Below are 27,565 nucleotides of genomic sequence, written 5' to 3' on the forward strand. Positions count from 1 at the left end.
GGTGAATTTTTAAAATGAGTGAATCTATATCTCCAAACCTTTAAAGTTTGGAGATGTAAAAATTGGTATTTAGAACCTTCATTAAAAATAAAGGAACACGTATTTTTTTGTTTTCGGAAAATCGCAATAGGAGGAGTGAAAAGGGGCTAAAAAGTGGTTGAATGCCTTTAATGAGGCTACTTATATATCAGAAACTGAAGATATTACAGACCTGAAAATTGGTGTTTGGGATCTCCGTTAAAAATAAAGAAACACGTATTTTTTTGTTTCTGGAAAATCCAATTTCGGGGGGGGGGTGAAAAGGGAGTAATATTTTAAAATGAGTGTATCTATCTCAAAATGTTTAAAGGTTATATATGTGAAAATTGGTATTTAGAATCTCCTTTAAAAATAAATAAACACACGTATTTTTTCGTTTTTGGAAAATCCAAATATTGGGGGGTAAAAAGGGGGAGGGTAAATTTTTTAAAATGAGTGTGTATACATCTTAAAACTTTAAAATTTACAGATGGAAAAATTGGTAGTTAGAATGTCCTCTAAAAATAAAGGAAAACGTATTTTTTGTTTCCTGTAAATCCCAATAGGAGGGGTGTAAAAGGGTGAAAAATGGGTTGAATGCCTTTAATGAGGATACATATATCTCAGAAACGAAAGATATTACAGAACTGAAAATTTGTATATGGGATCTCCTTTAAAAATAAAGAAACACGTATTTTTTAGTTTTGGAAAATCCAATTAATGGCGGTTAAACAGGAGTGACAAATTGGGTGAATTTTTGAAAGACTATATCTACAGAATATCTTGGAAACGTAAAATGTTACAGACGTAAAAAGTGGGTGTTTGTAATCTCCTGTAAATCTAAAGAAACATAGGTGATTTGTGTTTGGAAACTCCACTTAAGGGGAACTCAAAAGGGGTGAAATTTTAAAATGAGAATTTTTACAGTTTATCTCAAAAAACTTAACATGTTACAGAAGTGAAAAATGGTTTTTTTTATCTCTTATAAACATAAAGAAACGTGTATTTTTAGCTTTCGGAAATACCACTTGGGTGGAGGGGGGGGGGTAAAAGTGACTGAAAATGGTGTTGAATTCTTTTAATTAGGCTACTGATATCTCAAAAATGAAGATGTTACAGACGTGAAATTTGATATTTGCAATCTGCTTTAAAAATAAAGAAACACGTATTCTCGGAAAATCCAATGAAGGGGGGGGGGGTGAAAGAATTCAAAAAATTAATTGAATTAATTGAATGAGAATACATACATCTAATAAAAACTAAAGTTGTTACAGACGTGAAAATTCGTATTTGGATCTCCTTTAAAAACAAAGAAAAACGCGTTTTGGGGGGAAACCGTCTTGGAGGGCGGGAGTGTAAAGGAGTTGAATTCCTTTCATGAGGACACATAAATCAAAAACTGAAGAAGTTAGAGTCGTGAAAATTGGTATTTAGAAGATCCTTTACTATTAAAGAAACAAGTATTTTTTGCGGGAAAATTCAGGGGGGGTGGGGGGAGTAGTGTGAAATGAAGTGAAAAAAGTAAATTTTATTTATGGGGATACTTATATCTCAAAACTGAAGGTAATAGACGTGAACATTGGTGTTTGAAATCTTCTTTAAACATAAGAAACAAGCCTTCTTTTAATTTTTTTGGTGGGGGGGGGGGGGTTTGCCGGTAAATAAACTTAACGGCGGTGGGGTGTAGAAGGAGGTGAGACCAATTGATTTTACTGTTCTTAATGTACTTATAAGGATCCTCGGCAGCGCGCCGGTCTCTCACAGCTGGGTTCCGTGGATCAAATCCCGTTCACTCCATGTGACATTCGTGCTGGACAAAACGGAGGCGGGACAGGTTTTTCTCCGGATACTCCGGTTTTCCTGTCATCATCCATTCCAGCAACACATAATAATAAGAATAATAATAATAATAATAATAATAATAATGTTCCGGACCGTCGTCAAATGTGCGGACCGCGCTGGAAACGGCTCCTGGACGGGTAATGACTAAGAATGCAGTCCGGCCGCGGGTTCAGTGCCTTCTAGGCACCCAATATGACACCACGCCGGATCTCCTGAAGGATTTTATCCATATTAAAAATGATTATAGGAAAAGATGGCAAAGATTTACGGACCCAACTGACCGGGAGGAATACCTGAGCCTAGCCCGTGAAGTACGAAATCGATTGCTGGAAAAGAAGATTGAAAAATGGGAGGAAACATGCCGTAATCTAATAGAAAACGAGTCAGATCGGGAATTTTGGTGGGTTCTCGCAGAAAACGAGTCAGACCGCGAATTTCGGCGGATTATATATCTAAAACAATAAGCATTCAATTATAAATTTCAGTATAATACCGTAGCGAAGCACGGGTATCTTGCTAGTCTATATATATAAAGTAGCTTGTCCTGACTGACTGACTGATTCATCATCGCCGAGCCAAAACTACTGGACATAAAGAAATGAAATTTTGGGGAAATATTCATATTAAGATGTAGGTGCTCGCTAAGAGAGGATTTTTGGATATTCCGTCTCTAAGGGGGTGCAAAGGGGGGTGAAATTTTAAAATGAGTGTGTCTATATCTCAAAACTTTAAAAGTTTACAGATGTGAAAATTGGTATTTAGAATCTTCTTTAAAAATAACGAAACACGTATTTTTTTGTTTTCAGACAATCCCAATAGGAGGGGTGAAAAAGGGTGAAAAAGAGGTTGAATGCCTTTAATCCGGATACGCTACTTATATCTCAGAAACTGAAGATATTACAGACCGCAAAATTGGTACTTTTGATCGCTGTGAAAAATAATGAAACACATATTTTTTTTGTTTTTGGAAAATCCAATTATTGCGAGGGTGAAAGGGGGGGGGTGAATTTTTAAAATGAGTGCATCCATATCTCAAAACTTTTAAAGTTTAGAGATGTAAAAATTAGTATTTAGAATCTTCATTAAAAATAAAGGAACACGTATTTTTTTGTTTTCGGAAAATCCCAATAGGAGGGGTGAAAAGGGGTGAAAAATGGGTTGAATGCCTTTAAAGAGAATACTTATATCTTAGAAACTGAATATATTACAGACCTGAAAATTGGTATTTGGGATCTACTTTAAAAATAAAGAAACAGGTATTTTTTCGTTTTGGGAAAATCCAAATAATGGGGGGTAAAAAGGGGGATGAAATTTTTAAAATGAGTGTATCTATATCTCAAAACTTTAAAAGTTCATAGATGTAAAATTTGGTATTTAGAAATCTCCTTTAAAAATAAAGAAACACGTACTTTTGTGTTTTCGGAAAATCCTAATAGGAAGGGTGAAAAAGGGTGAAAAATAGGTTGAATGCCTTTAATGAGGCTACTTATATTTCAGAACCTGAAGATATTACAGACCTGAAAATTGGTATTTGGGATCTACTTTAAAAATAAAGAAACAGGTATTTTTTCGTTTTTGGAAAATCCAAATAATGGGGGGTGAAAAGGGGGGTGAATTTTTAAAATGAGTGTGTCTACATCTTAAAACTTTAAACGTTTACAGATGTAAAAATTGGTGTTTAGAATCTCCCTTAAAGATAAAGGAACACGTATTTCTTTGTTTTCTCTAAATCCCAATAGGAGGGGTGTAAAAGGGTGAATAATGGGTTGAATGCCTTTAATGAGGATACATATATCCCAGAAACTGAAGATATTACAGAACTGAAAATTTGTAAATGGGATCTCCTTTAAAAATATAGAAACATGTATATTTTTGCTTTTGGAAAATTCAATTAATGGCGGTTAAACAGGAGTGGCAAATTGGGGTGAATATTTTGAAAGACTATATCTACAGAATATCTGAGAAGCGTAACATGTTACAGACGTAAATAGTGGGTATTTAGAATCTCCTGTAAGTGTAAAGAAACACAGGTGATTTGTCTTTGGAAACTCCACTTAAGGGGAACTAAAATGGGGTGAAATTTTAAAACGAGAATTTCTACAGTATATCTCAAAAAACTTAACATGTACAGAAGTGAAAAATGGTCATTTTTTTATCGTATTAAAAATAAAGAATAGTGTATTTTTAGTTTTCGGAAATACAACTTGGGTAGTGGGGGTTGGGGGGGGGGTAAAAGTGACTGAAAATGGTGTTGAATTCTTTTAATTAGGCTACTGATATCTCAAAAATGAAGATGTTACACACGTGAAATTTTATTTTTGGAATCTGCTTTAAAAGTAAACAAACACGTATTCTCGAAAAATCCAATGAAGGGGATTTGGAGTGTTAAAGGATAGAAAAAATGAATTGACTTAATTGTATGAGAATACATACATCTAATAAAAGCTAAAGTTGTTACAGACGAGAAGATTGGTATTTTGATCTCCTTTAAAAACAAAGAAAAGCGCGTTTTGGGGGGGGGGGAAACAATCTTGGGGGGGGGGCGGGAGTGAAAAGGAGATGAATTCCTTTCATGAGGACACATAAATCAAAAACTGAAGAGGTTAGAGTGGTGATAATTGGTATTTAGAAGATCCTTTACTATTAAAGGAACAAGTATTTTTTGCTTTAATCACTTTGCGAGTGACCGGGGGGGGGGGTGTGGAAGGAAGTTAAAAACGTTAATTATTTTTAAGGGGATACTTATATCTCAAAACTGAAGGTAATAAACGTGAACATTGGTATTTGGAATCTCCTTTAAACATAAAGAAACACGCCTTCTTTTATTTTTTTGGAGGGTGGGGGTAAATAAACTTAACGGCGGTGGGGTGTAAAAGGAGGTGAGACCAATTGATTTTACTGTTCGTAATGTACGTATAAGGAGCCTCCGTTGCTCAGTCGGCAGCGCGCCGGCCTCTCACAGCTGGGTTCCGTGTTTCAAATCCCGGTCACTCCATGTGACATTCGTGCTGGACAAAATGGACTCGGGACAGGTTTTTCTCCGGATACTCCGGCTTTCCCTGTCATCATTCATTCCAGCAACACTGTCCAATATTTCATTTCATTTGTCACTCATCGATCATTGCCGCAGAGGGGAGCTTCGGCAGCCGGCACAATTCCTATTGTCGCCACTAGATGGGGCTTTATTCATTCCATCACTGATCCTGTCGAATGATAGGAAACAGGCTGTAGACTTGCGATGTACTTATTCTGATCATAAACCGATCATTTTTAATCTTTCCTGGGTTCTTTTTCAACAGCCATATTTTCCTTCGGAGAACGTTCTTAGATTAGAGTAGATTCTCCAGGCATATAAATAATAATGTAAACACATTTGAAATAAACGACAGGAATGAGATTGGCCGTCAAATTGTTCACCTCTATAATAAGGTCAATAATACACGGAGGTATGTCATTCGTATCGCCAGAAATTCCGCACACTTACCTACGCGCAACAATGGTGCTGGTCACATTGTTTGCAATGACAATGGCAGCAGATGTATTTTACCGCCAAGTAGCGGTCTTGCATATTGCTGTGGGGTCCAGAACATATAATAATAATAATAATAATAATAATAATAATAATAATAATAATAATAATAATAATAATAATAATAATAATAATAATAATAATAATAATAATACCTAAATTCAATTAATTTCAACCACCCTAATAATAATAATAATAATAATAATAATAATAATAATAATGTCCTGGACCGTCGTCAACATGTGCGGACCGTGCTGGAAACGGGTCCTGGACGGGTAATGACTACGATTGTAGTCCGGCCGCCGGTTTAGTACCGCCAAGGCACCTAAGAGGACACCACGCCGGATCTCCTCAAGGATTTGATCCACATTAAAAATGCTTATAGGAAAGCATGGCTAAGATTTAGGAACCCAACTGACCGGGTGGAATACCTGGACCTAGCCCGGGAAATACGAAATCGATTGCTGGAAAGAAAGATTGAAAAATGGGAGGAACGTTGCCGTAATCTCTCAGTAAACGAGTCAGATCACGAATATCGGCGGGTTGTATATAAAACGATAAGCATTCAATTATAAATTACCGAGCTCGATAGATGCAGTCGCTTAAGAGCGGCCAGTATCCAGTATTCGGGAGATAGTGGGTTCGAACCCCACTGTCGGCAGCCCTGAAAATGGTTTTCCGTGGTTTCCCATTTTCACACCAGGCAAATGCTGGGGCTGTACCTTAATTAAGGCCACGGCCGCTTCCTTCCCACTCCCAGCCCTTCCCCGTCCCATCGTCGCCATAAGACCTATCTGTGTCGGCGCGACGTAAAGCAATTAGCAAAAACAATTATAAATTTCAGTATATTACCGTAGCGAAGCACGGGTATCTTGCTAGTTTTATATATATAGATGTCCTCACTACATACTAAATTCCCAATACCAGCTCCAGACATGAAAACCCACACAATAATATTTCCACGCCACGGCCACGGCCGACGTCCTTTCCAAATCCTTCCCATTCCCATCCGTAGGGGAAACGCCAAACTGAGCGTAACCTGTTACACATGAACTTGATAAAAAGAAAACACGTTAATCTCTCTTCTCTGTTGTGTGTTCGCCAGTCACACATTAACGTTGCACACCCAGGGTATGTGACGGTACCGTACATCACATTATGTGTACGATAGTTTACAATACATGCCTGTATCTGTTCTGTGGCTGGAATCAATGCCAGGAAAAAACTTGCGTGCCAATACGTCCTTGGCTGATCGCACGCAGTCTGATGCGGCAGGCAAAAGCCCAAATGCGTTTTATTGATAACTCAAAAAGTGACTGTCCGATTTTGAAAATACTTACATATTTGAACTTGTACCCAGTTGTACTTTTAGGCCAGCTGTATATACTGGTAACGTTCCATTTAAAAATATGGAGTTAGTATCAATATCTAGGTTATTAACCCCCACATGAGAATAGGTAGCACATTATTTTACAAGCCCCTGGGTATCATTTACGAATATGAAAACAGAATACCGATATCTGTAATTGTTTAGATGTTATTTCCTTATAACATCTTAGGTGAATGCCCCTGTATATAAGAAAACATAAAAGTCGAATAATACTGCCTTTAAAAATTCCCCTCCTAATTATTACATTGTCAGATAAAGCTTCGCCTACTCCAATTCTCTGAGATCTATTTTCTATAAATACAGAAACCCATTCAGTCACTCTTTTGTCTAGTCCAATTGCACTCATTTTCACCAGTAGTTTCCCATGATCCACCCCATCAAATGCCTTAGACAGGTCAATCAGAATACAATCCATTTGACCTCCTGAATCGAAGATACTTGCTATATCTTGCTGGAATCCTACAAGTTGAGCTTCAGTGCAATAACCTTTTCTAAACCCGAACTGCCTTCTATCGAACCAGTTATTAATTTCGCAAACATGTCTAATATAATCAGAAATAAGGTTTTTCCAAAGCTTACATGCAATGCATGTCAAACTGACTGGTCTGAAAATTTCCGCTTTATGTATATCACTCTTTCCTTTATACACAGGTGCTACTATGGAAACTCTCCATTCATTTAGTATAGCACCTTCATGCAAACAATAATCAAATAAGTACTCCAGATATGGTACTATATCCCAACCCATTGTCTTTAGTATATCTTCCGAAATCTTATCAATTCCGGCTGCTTTTGAAGTTTTCAATTTTTGTATCTTATTGTGAATGTCGTTGTTATTATAGGCAAATTTTAATACTTCTTGAGTATTATTCACCTCACCTATCTGGACATTATCCTTACAACCAACAATCTTTACATACTGCTGACTGAATACTTCTGCCTTTTAAAGATATCGCATACACACTCCCCTTCTTCATCTATGATTCCTGGAATGTCCTTGGAAAGTGTTTCCGTCTTAAAGTACCTGTACATACCCTTCCATTTTTCACTAAAGTTTGTATGACTACAAATTATGCTTGCCATCATGTTATCTTAGCTGACTTCTTTGATAGATACAATTTAATAGTAAGTTCCTTCAATTTCCCCTCACTTCTACAGTCATTTCTAACTCTATTTATGTCCAACCTTCACCACCTTCTAAGTCTCTTTACTTCTCTGTCATAATATAGCGGATCTTCACCATTCGTTACCACATTTAAAGGTACAAAACTGTTTTCAAATTTCTCAACACTTGCTTTAAACCCATCTCAAAGTCTGTTTTCAAGTTTATTTACTATTTTCCACCGATTATAATAAGATTACCTTTTAAAAACTTCTTCATGCCTGTTTTATGAGCCATATGGTACTGCCCAATAGTCCTACTTTTAAAACTTTCTTACCTATCACATTTATAAAAATTAAATTTCGTATGGATTTTAGTGCCTGGAGTATCTGAGGACAAGTTCGGTTCACTAGATCCAGTTGTTTAAATTTGAATTCCGTAGGCGACGTGCGCGTCGTGATGAGGATGAAATGATGATAAAGACGACAAACACACCCAGCCCCAATGCCAGCGAAATTAACCAATTATGGTTAAAATTCCCGACCCTGCCGGGAATCGAAACCGGGGCCCCCGAGACTAGAGGATGGCACGCAAACCATTTAGCCATAGAGCGGACATCACATTAATTTTTAACTACGACAAAAACAGCTTCGTGATCACTAATACCATCTATTTCCGCTCTAGTTGGTTCCATCACTTTCTGAATCAGCTGTCCTTCCCATTTTAACTTATTTGCCATTTGTTGGTCATGCTTCCTGTCGTTTGCATTACCTTCCCAGTTGGCATTTTGTATATTAAGATCACCCGCTACAGTCACGTTGCTTTCCATAACGTTTCCCACTTAGCTGATTATCTTATCAGATAATTCCGAGTCAGTGTCAGAGCTACCCTTTCCCCGTCTGTACACTCCAAAGATACTAAATTGCCTATTATCTTTAGAGATGAGCCTTACACCTAGAATTTCATGTTTGTCATCTTTAACTTTTCTATCTTACAAATTCTTCTTTCAACAGAATTAATACGCCGCCTTTTACCATTCCTATCCTGTCTCTACGATACACTAAATTACTTAATTCTATTCCTTTCTTTACAATACTTCTACAGTTCAACACTAACCTTTTTATGTCATCCCTACTTGACTTCCAGATCCATGTACCCTTATCACCGCTCCCTAGACCAATGTACCTCCCTACAACGCTTCTAAACAAATTTCCTGACTTATACGTACAACTGCAGTTTAAGTGAAGGCCATCTGGGCGCGGATCCCTACCTTCTACCCACTCATTAGGACCTAGAAATCGCATTCCCAGTTTCCCACATACCCACTCCGTAGTCTCATTTAAATCCCCAATCACCTTCCAGTCAGTATCCCTCCTACACAGTATTCCACTTATAACAATCTCCGCTTTCTTAAACATTACCCGTGCTGCATTTACCAGATTCCGCACATTCCCAACTATGTTGGTATTTATACCTGCTTGCCTTACGTTGTTGCAACCAACGTGAAATACTACCACCTTCTCCTTTCCCTCCTCCCTCTCTTCTACTTTCCTTAACATCTGCTTTAACCGAATTCCTGGATAACACTCTACCCTGGTTCCCTTCGTTTAACAATTCATTAATTAGCCCATTTGAGATGTTTCAGCGCAATAACCTGATAGACATTATTGATCGTGATAATCACAACACCGGTATTGCCGTTTCTTGCTTCAAGAACAACCACAAACAGTTGTCTTATTGTTTATTGTGGTGAATTCTCGTGCCGCTTATTTTTGTGGACATTACGGCTTGTTTTCAACACTTAGTGTCGCTTTTCAGTCGGTCATAATGGCTCTTTGGCCTGAAAAAACGTGCCATGGGCAGTGACATTAGTGGAGGATGGGCGCAGTATACGTGCTGCGTAGCCGATGTTATATGAACGTCTTGTTATAACGTGTAAAGAACTCTTAAAATGTGCAGAGAGGACAATATCTACACCAGTAGGTCTGGTTCTAGTCGTAGAAGAAGCACTACCGAGCGCATTATTATTATTATTATTATTATTATTATTATTATTATTATTATTATTATTATTATTATTATTATTATTATTATTATTATTATTATTATTATTATTATTATTATTATTATTATTATTATTATTATTATTAGCGTATGGCGAGAAAATTATACACATAATATGCAATATATACACAATAACAAAAACAATTGATTCACTTTAGGCATTAGTGTTATCTGTTACATCTGAATGTCCAACTTTTCAATGCACTGTAGTGCTTCCGCTGGTGGAGATAGGAAGTCTTCCAATCTACCTGAATAAGCCCGAAATTGACACTCGCTTACAATGGGAAGGGAATAGGCTGACGGGGGGCTCCACAATCACATTCTGGAGATGGTACAAAGTTCCACTTGTAGAGAGAATCGCTGCTCCTTCCATGACCTGTCCTGATCCTGTTCAGTCTGGACCAAGTTGCACGTGTCAGTTTGGAACCATTTGCAATTCTTTCCCCTCTGAAGATGTCATGCAGGGGCAAGTCAGGAGAGTTATTCCAGCGGCCTTTCCACTCCTCCAAAGCATTGAAGATGGTGGACGTCTTCAGAGCAGCATCACAAAGGGGTGGATGTCGCGATTTCAGTCTTTGGAGACTAGAGCTGGTATGTCATTTAGAACAGGTGGCAGGGGATTCTTGCAGATCTTGTTGTACTCTCGAACAAGAGCACTGGATCTTCGTAAGTCAGATAGCATTATTCCAGACAACAGTGGGAGCCAGTGAACTGGAGTTGATCTGATGGTGCAAGATATGAGACGCATGCTGGTATTCAATTGTGGGTCAATATACTGTGTATACGGGCTATTAATCCACACTGGAGCACAATAGTCGGCAGCGGAGAAAGCCAGTGGTAAGGCTGAAGAGCACAGGATGTTTACAGTAGATCCAAAAGTAGTACCAGTTTGCTTCTGAATAATAGTGTTTCGGGTTTACAGTTTCTTCGACGAGTTCAAAAGATTTTGCTTGAATGATAAAGTCCGGTCCAAGGTAACACCGATATATTTTGGATACCTATTGTGATTAAGAAATCGATTGGAGAAGGTAATATTTAGTTTTAAGTTAGCACTGAGCGCGATGGTCGCTTTCTCGAAATCCAAATTATTCGTGATCGACACACAACAGCTGTGGAGGTCAGAAATCGTTTGCACAAAGTACTGAGCAGGAACATCAGCGAAAGGACAGTAAGGAGGAGGTTGTATGAAACCGATTTAAAGCCCAAGAGACCCACCACAAGACATCTGCTTATACGTAAGCATCACGCCTCTGGGATTCAATTCGCCAACACCCGTCGAAACCAGACTGTTGAGCCGTGGAGCTCAGTGCTATTTACGAATGAATCCAGATTTGATTTGAGGGCACCGGGTGGAAGGGAGAGAGTATGAAGAAGGTCCGGGGAGCTTTAGGGATGATTCGCACTATGGGTACGACCACGGTCGCGGTTCAGTCAGATATTTTTGAACTGATTTGATGGGAACTGTACACACTAGCGGTCACAGTACGTGACGGTACGAGCACAAGCAGGCAACGATCTTCCCAAAGAATATTTGACCAGAGCGTGATCGTATCGTTCCATGAGCGGACCGGCAGTGTGAATACACCACGTGCAAGCAACGCACATACGAGCGTACAGTAGTGCCTGCGCTTTTCAGTCCCCACCCCAGCTTTTAGTCGACTGTGTGGTATCGCTTTGAAGTTTTGTACTTTTCTAGATTTTTAAAGAAGTGGCAGATCTGAATCCTCTTTATCCGCGACGATTTGATTCATATTAACATGAGTAGAAGTAAACGTTGTTCTACGTGGGGTTTTAAGAAAGGTAAGTAGTACAACATATCTCACGTATTTAATGTGTCTAGTGTATTTACAAATTACTGTATGGCAATAATGACATTTCATTACTGCATTTCAAATGGTTGTGACCAAATATTAGTACACAAATTTAAAAATATGAACTGAGACTACCTACAAATTAAGAATACATAATTTGTATACACTTGAAATTCAGTGTTTCTATGCAGTTAGAATACAAATATGAAGTTGAATTAATAGAGAATAGCACATGAATTTTTATATCCTTTTTAGATGAAGCATTGATTGAACTAGTAAGGAGCAAGCCCATGTTGTATGACATTAGTTCATCAAGTTACAGCGACAAAGTTGCAAAAAGGAATGCCTGGCAGGACATTGCAGTTCATTTGAAGCTTGAAGGTGAGTAAGCTTATCCGTCTGAAGGTGTCCGATCTCATCATATTGAGAAAACACAAGTCCATCTTGTGAATTCAGAGAGCTTTTGAACTTTTCTCTTACAGCGAACGCCTCAGATGGAGCGTTTCCCCCTTTTCTTCTCAAGTTATGTTAGGAAGCATACTCGTACATTCCAACGATGTTCCAACATTATTTCGAATGATATTGTGAAGAATGCATGCTGACGGAACAATACTAGTAGCATTTTTAGGATATGCTTGCAGTCTCCTTAAAAATAACCTGAACATTTACGCTAGAATTCTAAACGTACACTCAATTACTGTTCAGGCACGAGATAATCTGTAATTGAAAATTCTTTATTTCAGTATCTTGCTCTGTCTGAGATCCTGGATAAGGCCTCATCAAATATAGCTTTAGTGGAAATGCCTCATCCGCAACTATTACGTACGGTAGAACCGCGTCACTCCCAGGTAGTGTAGTCTCCTCTGGTATATTTGACGTTCTTTTCTCGAGGGCTCGCCCAAACTTTGAATTAGCAAACACACCTCCATCGCTGTTTCTGCCGTAAGATCCAATGTCCATGGCAATAAAATGGTAGTTAGCATCACAGAGACCTAAGAGAACAATAGAAAATGACCTTTTATAGTTAATAAAATATTGGGACCCACTTTTTCCTGGTGCTTCGATCACTAAGTGTTTTCCATCAAGGGCACCCAAGCAATTAGGGTACTACCACACATTCCAAAGTTCTTCGGCTATTCGCTGCAAGTCTTGCTTGTAGGTGTTTGAATAGCTTCCCGCAGTAAATGGTTATTTATTGCCTTACACACCTGTAAGGCTATTGTCTGAACAGTTAAATGCCCAAAACGATAACTGAATGCGATTGTCCTATAAGAATCCCCTGTTGCCAGAAATCTGAAACTTTCTTTGTTAATCTGCTTACCATCCAGCGTTGGTTTTTTCTTCGGAGACAGCGAGGGATCCCACCTCTACCACCTCAAGGTCAGTGTCCTGGAAACTGAGACATTGCGTCGGGGGATACAACTGGGGAGAATTACCAGTACCTCGCCCAGGTGGCCTCACCTGCTATGCTGATCAGGGGCCTTGGTAGGGGATGGGAAGATTGGAAAGGATAGGCAAGGAAGAGGGAAGGAAGCGGCCGTGGCCTTAAGTTAGGTACCATCCCGGCATTTGCCTGGAATACAAGTGGGAAACCACGGAAAACCATTTCCAGGATGGCTGAGGTGGGAATCGAACCCACCTCTACTCAGTTGACCTCCTGAGGCTGAGTGGACCCCGTTCTAGCCCTCGTACCACTTTTCAAATTTCATGCCAGAGCCGGGAATTGAACCCGGACCTCCGGGCTGGCAGCTAACCACTACACCACAGAGGCGGACGAAATATGAAACACACAATAATAATAATAAATATTATTAATATTATTATTACTATTTTACTCTTATTGTTATTATTATTATTATTATTAGAGTGCATTTTTTCACATTGTTACTTTTAAATTCTATTTTGTTTTAGGTGCCGAGTGCAAGGAGCGATGAGAATCCTTAAGAAGTCAACACCGAAGGTACATTAACAAGCAGAAAACAAAAAGCGGCCAGGCTGCTTCAAAAATTCTCAAGTGGAAATATGACGACCAAATATCTTTCCTTAAGGAATTTATGAAAGATAGAGAACAAGTGACATCTGTTGTAGGAGAAGATGGTTCTGGCACCGAATCAGATGAGATGGTTAAAGAGGATGGAGAGGAAACTCAGGACGACACAGTCATAATTCAACATGAACCCGATGAAGTATTAGAGGCTGAAACCCAACCAACTCAACAGGTACGAAAAGTAGGCAAACGGAAATTACCAGCAAGACCTCAGGATGCGTCAAGAGGAAGAACTTCTGAAAAATTAATGAAATATTTACTGAATACAAAGAAAGATGAAAGTGTACCTCATCCCATAGACACGTTTGTTTCTTTGATGGCCTCTACGGTAAAACCCTTCGACCCAATAGACCAACAGTTCATAAAAAGGAAAGTTTTTCATTAGTGAGTAAAGTTGTTACGGGCTCCCAAAATTACGCTATTATGCTCATCTTTCGTCTTACCTTCTGCCTACTTCGTCGCCTTGCGGCTATAAACATTTCTACTGGCATCAATGTCCTCCGTCTCCTCACCCGCCTCGTCTGCGACTGCCTGCTGTTCCTGCTGCCTGCACTGCACTTGATTACGTCACCTGATTCCAGCATGTTCTCGACCTCGCTTCGCTACTGTATATAAACTCGCCGTATCCATCGAATTGCGAGTCAGGCATTCTCTGTTAATGTAAGCGGCGGGAGCAGGCACCTTTTTGCACGGCTGGCCCGTGGCGGTTTTTAAATTATAATTTAATTCTACGAGACTTCACTTCTTCACTGTGCAGGGTGAGCAAACTTACAATCTTGTTATTCTGATTTCTTAAAAATGTTGGCTTCTTTCGCCTTACTTTGTCTTTTCGAACTCTGGCACATGCTGGGCACTTCATGCAGTTTAGGATATACTTTTTCTAGCCTTCAGTGTTTATGATATTTCTTCAAAGACTTGTGCTTGGACGAACATCTTTCTCTGTTAATAACTTTCTGCACTTCCTGAGTGCGTGTAATTTCAAAGGAAACAGAGACAGTAGCCTGAATTTTCCCTCCTTCCATCCTTGCCATTCACGTCAATTATTTTCCCATTCCCAGTCCTTTACTTCCTTTCCTTTTTTAATTCATGTGATTCGATTTGTAAAAGTGGCCTGTACTTGTTTCAAACCAATTGGTATTTGGTTGTGATTCGTCGTACCTTTTTTCTCTTTAAATGTTCAGGATTACTGTTAGTTTCCTTCTTTAACTGCGATAATATTATTCTATTCTGAGTCGAAACTGCTTACTATTGCAGGAGTGTATTCCTCAAGTGTAAAAAATATGTTGCTTTCCTAGTTATCAGGTTATTACCCAGGTCTAATCGCGGTCTAAAGATCGCCCTTTTAAAATTCTTTGTGTAACTGTGACACTTTGAAAATTCTAGTCAAACGAAACTATTATTGTAACTTGATTTTTACTATTGTGTGAATTTACTTGTTTGTATTACGTTTTACCTTTGGTCATGTTATTAATACATCTTGTGCTTTGAACCTTGTGGTTCTGAGGTGTACTTTACTTCCCTACTCTCCCTATTCTCATGTACCTACCATGATATATACCTCCTGGGCACAGGTCCAGACAATCACTGCGCGAACTCTGCTGAAATCTTGTTGTTTATTTTGATTACAACGCTTCGTTCTATATCCTTCGTCGCTTGGTGCTCGAGCTCCCGTACTTTATATATGCTACATGGCTGGTGTTCTCTACAAGGCGTGACCTTGACCTCAGCGCTTCTGATATCTGAGCACATACTGATTTATGACTGGGCCTTTTCATTACCTATGCAGTCGCATACATTTATCGTAAGACTAAAATATACGAATAATGAAATGTAAAAAGTGGAGGTGAAGTATTTAATACAGAATCAGAACGTATCCATCCATCAGCGTCCACCACAATACACTGCACCTGCATCATCACCTACTTTGCCTCAGTATTCTGTGGCGTCAATTTCATTATATCAGCCGCTAACTCCTGAACTAGAGGTTTCTCCACAGCAACAACAAGCAATTCCCCCTCAAAATAACGCTCCTCCCACTCGTAGTGTATACGGCAAAATGTGGTAATGTGTAATGAAATCTACTGAAGAAAGATATTTTGTTTAAAAACAGTGACAATTTTTTCTTGCAATATTGAGTTAGTTTGTGATAAAAATTAAATATAGACAATGTCAATAAAAATTCATTCATTTAAGATGCTAGGGGGCTTTACGTCGCACCGACACAGATAGGTCTTATGGCGACGATGGGATGGGAAAGGCCTAGGAGTTGGAAGGAAGCGGCCGTGGCCTTAATTAAGGTACAGCCCCAGCATTTTCCTGGCGTGAAAATGGGAAACCACGGAAAACCACCTTCAGGGCTGCCGATAGTGGGATTCGAACCTACTATCTCCCGGATGCAAGCTCACAGCCGCGCGCCTCTACGCGCACGGCCAACTCGCCCGGTCATTTAAGATGAATGCAAGTGTGAAATATTCTCTTACCTCAAACACACAGCCAATTTCTGCCTTGGAGTTACGGCTTCTACAAATGTTGAGTTTGTTTTCTGAAGTTCGGGAACAATTTTTGACAGGATCATAACGAAGGTACTGCAACCATCCCACCAACGCCATTGCCCCATAGAACCACATGACAGCATCATAGTCCCCACAATTTCGGGCTACCAAGATGTCATCGACAAACGGGTCTCTAAAAACTCCATATCTCAATTATTCCTAAGGTCAACATATAAATAATAATACTGGCGTTCCAGTTATTTAATTTATTTATAGAAATAAACACGAACGAGTTAAAAGAATCCTTTAAATTTAATCGGGTTTGTGCGAAACACCAAACATTCAGTCTTAGTGGACAGGCTTGAACAATAAACTTGGCAGTACCCTTCCTAACAAGGGATTGCTACCGCTCCCTATTTCTAAAATCATAAATCATACAAGGCAGAACCGCACCTAATGATGGGTAGCCGCAGATCACTTCTTGTCAAGAAACTCAAGGCGAGACAAACCGTCTCCCTGAAAAAAAATCTTGGTAAATAATAGCATATCAATTGATATCCTCTTATCATATTCCAAAGCTCCACTGGCTTGTTAATTCACTGCCCTATTACAATTCTTTAATTCAATATCAAGCCACTGTTCATCTTTTCAATTTCACATCCATGGACTTAGAATGGCCCGGTTCATATCCATCTGACTACATAGAATATCGCAGCCTATGTTTTCCTACAGTTTGAACTCAGACAAAAAACCAAATATGGATTTAAACGTCCATAAAGTTATTCTAATATTACAGAAAAGCAAATACCTGACATAAAAGGAAAACATTTGTCTAAAATGGGAGGGCGTTTGTTCGTTGTCCAGGCTTGTCACAAGTTGCGCATATAATTAATACAGCCATCTACATATTCTTATAATTCACAATTACATTTAAACAAGAGTGCCTTCCTATCTTCATGATTATTATGCCGATAGTGCATTTTGAAGACACTGTCAACATGAATTACCAAAATAGGCTTGAATATTCCATAAAATAAAATATACATATGACGGTTTGAAATCATCAATAATACAAATCTACATTTTCTCCACCTAATCTAAAGCACTATCAGACTTACTGATATTTTTCCATTAAATTACGTACATGCATTACATTAAAATTATATTTTTCAGGCCCGAAATTTTAGCTCTTATAATAGAATTTCAATTCCCATCTAGATGAATATATAAACAATATGAAGACCACTCACAAGTTCTCTTTCTCTAATTCAAGAATACATCAATTTACATTACTAACCTAATTTATGTGATCTACATATTACATAACCCTGCATTTATATTTTATATTTTCTGTACTTATCATCATGTCGTAAAATCCACGGTTCGGGCCCAGGAAAAGGCCCTTATCGTCGCTTAGCCTCTCATGGCCCTGACGTGGATCACAGGTTCGAATCCACTTCTATTCCTGCTGAGTACGTTCATAATCCAAGGGTCCTCTTCTTCACTCTAACAACACTAATGACGTTGAAATAAAATGCGTCCCTCAAAACACTATTTTTCAAAACTGTAACACAGGTCTCTCGGTCACGTTACTTAAATACTTTCAATACTATCACTTGAACAAGGAGTTTCACACCGCGTATTTGTAAAATGTATATTATCACTCCCAAATACAGGTAAGGTCAGAACACCAGCGGACCGTGCGTCTGCCTTCAATCTTTCGCGTCAAGTGGATATTGTGACATCATGGCTGCCCCTTTTAAAACATTACCCCTACACACGCAATAGACGGCGGTCAACACCCACCTCATTTTTTAAAATTAGTGGTTCTACGTGTTGTATGACATTGGTAATTGGCTCAAATGTGTGACTCAGACTCTTAAGTACTCTTGTTATGAGTGTAACACGCATCGATCGGCGGTTTATTTAAAATTTATTATCGAAATGATGCCTTTACGGGGATCCCCCGTGAGCAGTCGGCGTACTTCGTTAGCGTGGGTACGTTATTAGTGGTTATATAATCAGATGGTAGCGTATTTTTCCACATGTTAACGTTTTATAAACAACTCGAATTTTGGCAGAGGTCTATTATGAAAACATGACATGCTGAGGTTTCCCTTACTAATTGTTATGCATAACTGGAAATCTTACCATACAAATCAAGCTTGCACGTTGGCATTGCCGTGTTTCGGCCATTTTCAGTGGGCGGAGTTATTAGTACTGATTTTCTTTCCTTGTCATTTTTCATAGCTCTCTCTATCTGGGGATTCCTCCGGCTATGACGGACTCGTGTTTACCAAGTTAGAGGCGTTGTGCAAACAGATACAACCTAATGCAACAGTCTGTAATATGTACAAGGGAGCTTACAAAAGTTTTCATTGCCTAAAATAATTATTAAATAAATATGTACATGACCGATACGGTCACATCTGCCCTTCCGGCGGACTCAAGAAATTTCAATTTATTGAAAGAGACTCTCATTCACATATTTGTTTATGGTCTCTTCGGCAGAGTACTGTTCCCATGAGCTCTCGGTTTTCAATTCTCAACCTCTGGTTATCCCGTTCGAGTATAAAACCAAGTTGACCCAAAATTTCTCGTCGTTGTTCTAACTCTTCACAATCTTCACACCATTGGATACCCTCGTCTTCCTGGTGTTCAGTTCTTGTCATCTGGACCTCTGCTTCGTCAATATTCTCATCTTCTTCATCCTGTGGAATGTTACCATCATCTTCATCTTGATCCTCTCCTTCTTCCTCTGAGTTCTGGTCCGAATAGTCGAAATCTGTTCTAATGCTTCCTGGTGGATAGTGTAGTTTTTGAATTTGCCGTATCAAGTACAGTTTCCGTCAATTCGGGATCACAAACTGAGATGTAGGGATTCACTGTCCCCGGTACTACTTCTTTGAATATAGAGTTCGACACTTTCGTCTTTCTTCTTTCTCTTCCTGCCAGAATCTTCTAATGATGTCGATGCTCCTAGGTCATATGTCATCACTAAAAACTTTCATTTAGGATCCCTGCTCATGTCCCATTAAGTTTGCAACTCTGGACCTCCATATTCGGTTGCTTGCTGCAACACGGCTGTGTTCCATCTGTTCTGTCGATAACGTTCCCGCTGCTCCACGTATCGTCTGGGATTCAAAATTCGCCCATCTACTTTTTCTTTCCAATTCGCGGGTTGTGGCTTCGAACCCCTTCTGAGTCGAGTTCTCCTCCATGAATACCATCTTCTCGGACTAGTAAACTGCCCGTACTTATAGCAGTACCGTTTGATATGATACCGTCTTTTCCATCGGCCTGACGATCCGTTCTTCTTTCTTCTGGGCTGTGGTCTCCAATTCAAACATTTTGTGGTATTATATGTCTTCTTCTTCTTTCTTATGTCTGACTTCTTCGATGAGATATCAAACATTGATAATCAATCAATCAATCAATCAATCAATCAATCAATCAATCAATCAATCAATCAATCAATCAATCAATCAATCAATACTGATCTGCATTTAGGGCAGTCGCCCAGGTGGCAGATTCCCTATCTGTTGCTTTCCTAGCCTTTTCCTAAATGATTTCAAAGAAATAGGAAATTGTTGAACATCTCCCTTGGTAAGTTATTCCAATCCCTAACTCCCCTTCCTATAAATGAATATTTGCCCCAGTTTGTCCTCTTGAATTCCAACTTTATCTTCATATTGTGATCTTTCCTACTTTTATAAACGCCACTCTAACTTATTCGTCTACTAATGTCATTCCACGCCATCTCTCCGCTGACAGCTCGGAACATACCACTTAGTCGAGCAGCTCTTCTTCTTTCTCTCAGTTCTTCCCAACCCAAACTTAGCAACATTTTTGTAACGCTACTCTTTTGTCGGAAATCACCCAGAACAAATCGAGCTGCTTTTCTTTGGATTTTTTCCAGTTCTTGAATCAGGTAATCCTGGTGAGGGTCCCATACACTGGAACCATACTCTAGTTGGGGTCTTACCAGAGACTTATATGCACTCTCCTTTACATCCTTACCACAACCCCTAAACACCCTCATAACCATGTGCAGAGATCTGTACCCTTTATTTACAATCCCATTTATGTGATTACCCCAATGAAGATCTTTCCTTATATTAACACCCAGATACTTACAATGATCCCCAAAAGGAACTTTCAACCCATCAACGCAGTAATTAAAACTTAGAGGACTTTTCCTATTTGTAAAACTCACAACCTGACTTTTAACCCCGTTTATCAACATACCATTGCCTGCTGTCCATCTCACAACATTTTCGAGGTCACGTTGCAGTTGCTCACAATCTTGTAACTTATTTATCACTCTATAGAGAATAACATCATCCGCAAAAAGCCTTACCTCCGATTCCACTCCTTTACTCATATCGTTTATATATATAAGAAAACATAAAGGTCCGATAATACTGCCTTGAGGAATTCCCCTCTTAATTATTACAGGGTCAGATAAAGCTTCACCTACTCTAATTCTCTGAGATCTATTTTCTAGAAATATAGCAACCCATTCAGTCAGTCTTTTGTCTAGTCCAATTGCTCTCACTTTTGCCAGAGGTCTCCTATGATCCACCCTATCAAATGCTTTAGACAGGTCAATCGCGATACAGTCCAATTGACCTCCAGAATCCAAAATATCTGCTATATCTTGCTGGATCCTACAAGTTGAGCTTCAGTGGAATAACCTTCCCTAAAACCGAATTGCCTTCTATCGAGCCAGTTATTAATTTCACAAACATGTCTAATATAATCAGAAAGAATGCCTTCCCAAAGCTTACATACAATGCATGTCAAACTTACTGGCCTGTAATTTTCAGCTTTATGTCTATCACCCTTTCCTTTATACACAGGGGCTACTATAGCAACTCTCCATTCATCTGGTATAGCTCCTCCGACCAAACAATAATCAAATAAGTACTTCAGATATGGTACTTTATCCCAACCCATTGTCTTTAGTATATCCTCAGAAATCTGATCAATTCCAGCCGCTTTTCTAGTTTTCAACTTTTGTATCTTATTGTAAATGTCATTGTTATCATATGTAAATTTTATTACTTCTTTGGCCTTAGTCTCCTCCCCTATCTCGACATTATCCTAGTAACCAACAATCTTTACATACTGCTGACTGAATACTTCTGCCTTTTGAAGATCCTCACATACACACTCCCCTTGTTCATTAATTATTCCTGGAATGTCCTTCTTGGAACCTGTTTCTGCCTTAAAATACCTATACATACTCTTTCATTTTTCACTAAAATTCGTATGACTGCCAATTTTGCTTGCCATCATGTTATCCTTAGCTTCCTTCTTTGCTAGATTCAATTTTCTAGTAAGTTCCTTCAATTTCTCCTTACTTCCACAGCCATTTCTAACTCTATTTCTGCTTCGCGTCCTTCTTAGAATCAACATTCAATTCCATGTTTACGTATTCGTGACTGGTCTTCATCTTTTTTCTGGTGGTCCCCGGTTTGATTCTTAGGATGGTCTATACTGCGTATTCTCTGATACCTCTTGTAATTCCAATTTCTCAGTCTTTTCTTTCAACTCATGCATAAGGTCGTCATGTATATCTACTTTTATCTTCGCCTCTTGCATCTTGTGCGACCAGTCCTCGATCCTATCTGACGTCCTATCTGCATTCTTCCGTACTTCCTCTTGGATCGTGACTATTCTATCGAGTGCCTGCTTTCTAAACTCAGATATTCGCTTATCCACGTTGGTAATTATTTCCTGTTTCAACGCGCTGGTTTGGTTCCGAATTTCATGCATATCGCTCTGAGTCTGATTGACTTCCTTCTTAATATCTTCTATTATCCTATCTGTGGTTTCCTGGTGAACTGTCACCGTTTGGATATGAACATCGATTTGTTCCGTCATACTTAATGCCTGAGCCTCAACACGTTCGATGCACTCAATTACCGTGCATAGCGAGTTTTCGAGCCGTTCCTGTAATTCGTCAGTGTTATCCAGTCGTTTTTCAAACAGAGCTGTGTTCCTTTGAATTGCGTCTGGTACACCGTTATCTGTCCTACCAGTTCGTAATAACGTTCCATTGTTTCCTCCAACCGTACGTTAAAGTTTCCCATCTGTTTATTAATCTCATCTCTCCCTTCCTTACACTCCTTCTGTATTCTCTCCATATGTTCGTTAACCAGATCTATTTTCTGATCAATTCTTCTCTGAATGTGTTCCTGAATGTTTTCACTCTCTTTCTTCAGTTCGTTTCTAATGTTTTCACCACTCTGATCTATCTTCTGATCAATCACTTTAATGTCCTCACTAATGTTACCTATCATCTGATCAATCTCATTTTTAACGTCCTCTGTCATGTCCTCAACTTTTTCATTACTCTGACCTATCATGTTTTTAACGTCCTCTTTCATGTCCTCTATTAGAGCTCTCATGGCTTCCATATCTTAACTCGAACCTCGGATTAGGAACAATCAACTTGAAAATGAAATCAATTCAGGGTTACCTTAATCAAAGTTTTTAAAATTGTCACAACAATCGGACTTGAATTAAATATATAGTCTGAATACAGTTATCTCGAAATTGCCTAACAGTGTATTTTACAAGGGTACCTTTCATCACAAAATATTCAAATAGGTAACCTAATTGTCATACTAATTTTTGAATAAAATCGTAAAACAAAAATATCGCGAATTAAATACCAACACAAGTGGTATATGCCAATAAATTAGGCCATCCTTCAAGCATTGAGGCAGATACACCTAATACAATGGGTAATATCGTCCCAAAACTTTCCACATGAATCCTAACTTACTGCCATTTCACAACAAACTCTAAAGGCTGAGGTCACCTTACCTACCGCGAAAGACTAACACAAATTTAATAAATGATTCACTATAAGTAATGAGGCCTGATTCAACCAGCACCTCCTGACTAGTACCCATGAATACGACTTCCTGAAGGGTATCGATATTCATTTTTCCTCAGATTTGGAAAAACCATTTCATTGTTTCCCAGGATTTAATAAAATCCTTACTTAATTTTGGGTACGTCAATTACTATGAATGACTGTCATGGTTATCGTCACCTTGATTATAACCAAGAATATGTTTTCTTTTTGCCTCAAATATAACATTAATTTTAATCTGCCATTCACTTCACATACTGGTCCAATTATCAGCATCCTATAACATGAACAACCATAGTGTTCCTTCAAATAATTGGCCAGTCCTATAATTTCAAAATATGGCATTACCATGCCTTGCGCCCATTTTCGAAAATTCAGGATTTGAAATTATCTATCGAAAAGGCCGAAAATTCTGAAAATGCCAAAAATTCCGAAAATGATAAAATGCTGAAAATATCTAACATTGCAAATGCCCAAAAATGTCGAAAATGCCAAAAACGTTGGGCGGCAAGTGCAATCCACGTCATTGCCCCATCGATCCACATGACAGCATCATAGTCCCCATAATTTCGGGCTACCGCCATATAGCACCATTCGCCAAGGCGTTCGATGCTATGAGACCTTTTTAGTTTAGAGTCAAATGCCACGTCATCTAGGAAAACGAAGAAAAATAAACTTCAAAATGATGGGTGAGCAAAAGCTATTTCGACCGTGCAAGGATCAGCTGCACTCCTCCGTTCGAAAGAATCTAACCAACGGCCTCCAAGGGCCATGGTGCGTTCGCGACAAAAGATCATAATATAACACTAAACTAACTTAAAGGCATAAATGAACGGAGGGAAATTTAGGATGAAATGTTAATCCGTCAAAATGACAAGCAAAGCAAAGTTTCAAAACCTATTTATTGTTCCTTGAAAAAAAAAACACACGATTAATTGAAATTAAACCTGAATAATTCTACTATAATGAAAATAAAATATACAATATCCGATGGACTAAATACAAATTTGGAGATGTCACTCCTTTCATTACGAAATTTTCATAATTCATATTTGTTAATATTTATCGATTAAATGTCGAAGTTGTTTGTTCCATTCCGTTTTTGACATGTCAGTAAGTATTACATTAAATAATCGGTACAAAATCCCTTTTAAGAACAGAAATATCCTTATAAATGCGACGGTTCTCATTACAAGCCTTCTTCACTATTAGAAGAAATAATTATCTATGTGAAAAATTGGAGACAACTTGGAGTGGTCGCATAACTAAATAATTATACTTATACTACTAAATAAGTAAACAAAAGAATAAGCCAACACTAGTGGATAAAATCATAATCATCACAATCAAATTTGACTGATGTCGGGTCAGAAATCGAACCCACATCATATAGAATCCGATGACAAATAACGAGATAGAACCCGGTTTTTGGAATCCAAACAAAAAAATTAAACACAACTCAAGAAGCATATTCAAAAATTATGTACACACATTTTAAAACAAACTATAAACAAACATACGCATGCAACTGGCTGTATAACGTAAAAGAAATATTGTGTGACAAAGAAAATCCATGGTCTGCCTTGGAGTTCGAACCGATGATCACCAAGATGTCATCGACAAACGGGTCTCTAAAAACTCCATATCTCAATTATTCGTAAGGTCAACAAATCAATAATAATACTGGCGTTCCAGTTATTTAATTTATTTATAGAAATAAACATGAACGAGTTAAAAGAATCCTTTAAATGTAATCGGGTTTATGCGAAACCGCAAATATTCAGTCTTAGTGGACAGACTTGAACAATAAACTTGGCAGTTTCATTCCTAACAAGGGATTGCTACCGCTCCCTATTTCTAAAATCATAAATCATACAACGCAGAACCGCACCTAATAATGGGTAGCCGCAGATCACTTCTTGTCAAGAAACTCAAGGCGAGACAAACCGTCTCCTTGAAAAAACATCTTGGTAAATAATAGCATTTCAACTTATATCCTTTTATCATACTCCAAAGCTCCACTGGCTTATTAATTCACTGCCCTATTACAATTCTTTAATTCAATATCAAGCCACTATTCATCTTTTCAATTTCACATCCATGGACTTAGAATGGCCCGGTTCACATCCATCTGACTACATAGAATACCTCAGCCTATATTTTCCTACAGTTTGAACTCAGACAAAAATCAAATATGGATTTAAACGTATCCATAATGTTATTCTCATATTACAGAAAAGCAAATACTTGACATAAAAGTAAACATTTATCTAAAATGGGAGGGCGTTTGTTCGTTGTCCAGGCTTGTCACAAGTTGCGCATATAATTAATATAGCCATCTACATATTCTTATCTTTTAAAATTACATTAAAATAAGAGTGCCTTCCTATCTTCATGATTATTATGCCGATAGTGCATTTTGAAGACACTGTCAACATGAATTACCAAAATAGGCTTGAATATTTCATAAAACAAAATATATAGACGACGGTTTGAAATCATCAATAATACATATCTAAATTTTCCCCCACCTAATCTAAAGCACTATCAGACTTACTGATATTTTCCCATTAAATCACGTACATGCATTACATTAAAATTATATTTTTCAGGCCCGAAATTTTGGCCCATATAATAGAAATTTCAATTACCATCTAGATGAATATATAAACAATATGAAGACCACTCACAAGTTCTCTTTCTCTAGTTTCAAGGAAATTCAGGAATACATGCAATTTACATTACTAACCTAATTTATGTGATTTACATATTACATAACCGTGCATTTATTTAGATAAAAATCTATATTTTCTGTACTTATCATCATGTCGTGAAATCCATGGTTCGGGCCAAGGAAAAGGCCCTTATCGTCGCTTAGTCTCTCATAGCGCTGACGTGGATCACAGGTTCGAATCCACTTCTATTCCTGCTGAGCACGTTCATAATCCCAGGGTCCTCTTCTTCACTGTAACAACTCTAATGACGTTGAAATAAGTTGCGTCACTCAAAACACAATTTTTCAAACGAGTTACACGGTTCTCGCGGTCACGTTACTTAAATACTTTCAATACTATCACTTGGACAAGGTGTTTCACACCGCGTATTTGCAAAATGTATATTATGACTCCCAAATACAGGTAAGATCAGAACACCAGCGGACCGTGGGTCTGCCTTCAATCTTTCGCGTCAAGTGGATATTGTGTCATCATGGCTGCCCCTTTTATAACATTACCCCTACACACACAATAGACGGCGGTCAGTGGCCACCACATTTTTTGAATTAGTGGTTCTACGTGTTGTATGACATTGGTAATTGGCTCAAATGTGTGACTCAGACTCTTAAGTACTCTTGTTATGAGCGTAACACGCATCGATCGGCGGTTTATTTAAAATTTATTATCGAAATGATGCCTTTACGGGGATCCCCCATGAGGAGTCTGCGTACTTAGTTAGCATGGGTTCGCTACTAGTGGTTATATAATCAGATAGTAGCGTATTTTTCCACATGGTAACATTTTATAAACAACTCGAATTTTGGCAGAGGTCTATTATGAAAACATATGACATGCCGAGGTTTCCCTTACTAATTGTAATGCATATCTCGAAATATTACCATACAAATCAATCTTGCACGTTGGCATTGCCGTGTTTCGGCCATTCTTAGTGGGCGGAGTTTTTAGTACTGATTTTCTTTCCTTGTCATTTTTCATAGCTCTCTCTCTCTATCTGGGGATTCCTCCAGCTATGACGGACTCGTGTTTACCCAGTTAGAGGCGTTGTGCAAACAAATGCAACCTAATGCGATATTTTGTAATATGTACAAGGGAACTTAACAAAAGTTTTCACTGCCTAAAATAATTATTAAATAAATATGTACATGACCGATACGGTCACAGTACCAATACTCATTATAAAGTACTGTAAAAATGTACTTTCATCGTCCATAAATGAGGAAAGAGAGTATAATATTCCCCTTCATTTTTCCTATTAATTAAACTTGGATGTATCCAACATGTCTTCCTTTTACATTTTTTGTTCACATTTCTTTTCTTCTTCTTCATCATCCAGCGCAATCTCAATAATTGCCAACACTCTCGTAGAGAACTTGCTTGATATTGTACAGCAACAACGGCCTGATCTCAACTGACTGGTCAAGACCGGAGCTTGCACTTACGCTGCTCGTCCTAATGAGAATACCTACCGTCTGTGATCGGACTGTGACCGTGACGTGAGCAGACCGTGATCGTACCTATAGTGTGAGTCATCCCTTATTCCCCCTGTAGTACCTCTGCAAGGTCACCGTTCACTGGAGGCTCTGTGATGTTCTGGGGTGGGGATAACCACTGATGCGCGCGTTCTTCGAGAATGGAATTCTGACAGA

At 38.5% G+C, this 27,565-nt stretch overlaps 1 protein-coding gene across 1 annotated transcript in view; it reads left to right on the top strand.

Annotated features, from left to right (window-relative positions):
• Positions 1–27,565, top strand: part of LOC136859330 (prolyl 4-hydroxylase subunit alpha-1-like) — a 642,002-nt gene that overhangs the window by 142,760 nt on the left and 471,677 nt on the right. Inside the window, exons 4-5 of the mRNA XM_068225777.1 lie at positions 12,012–12,137; positions 13,845–13,975. Of these exons, the coding sequence (XP_068081878.1) occupies positions 12,012–12,137; positions 13,845–13,975 (257 nt within the window). The remainder of the gene's footprint in view (positions 1–12,011; positions 12,138–13,844; positions 13,976–27,565) is intronic.

Source organism: Anabrus simplex, chromosome 1 (assembly GCF_040414725.1).
Source record: "Anabrus simplex isolate iqAnaSimp1 chromosome 1, ASM4041472v1, whole genome shotgun sequence".
NCBI classification, from domain to species: domain Eukaryota; kingdom Metazoa; phylum Arthropoda; class Insecta; order Orthoptera; family Tettigoniidae; genus Anabrus; species Anabrus simplex.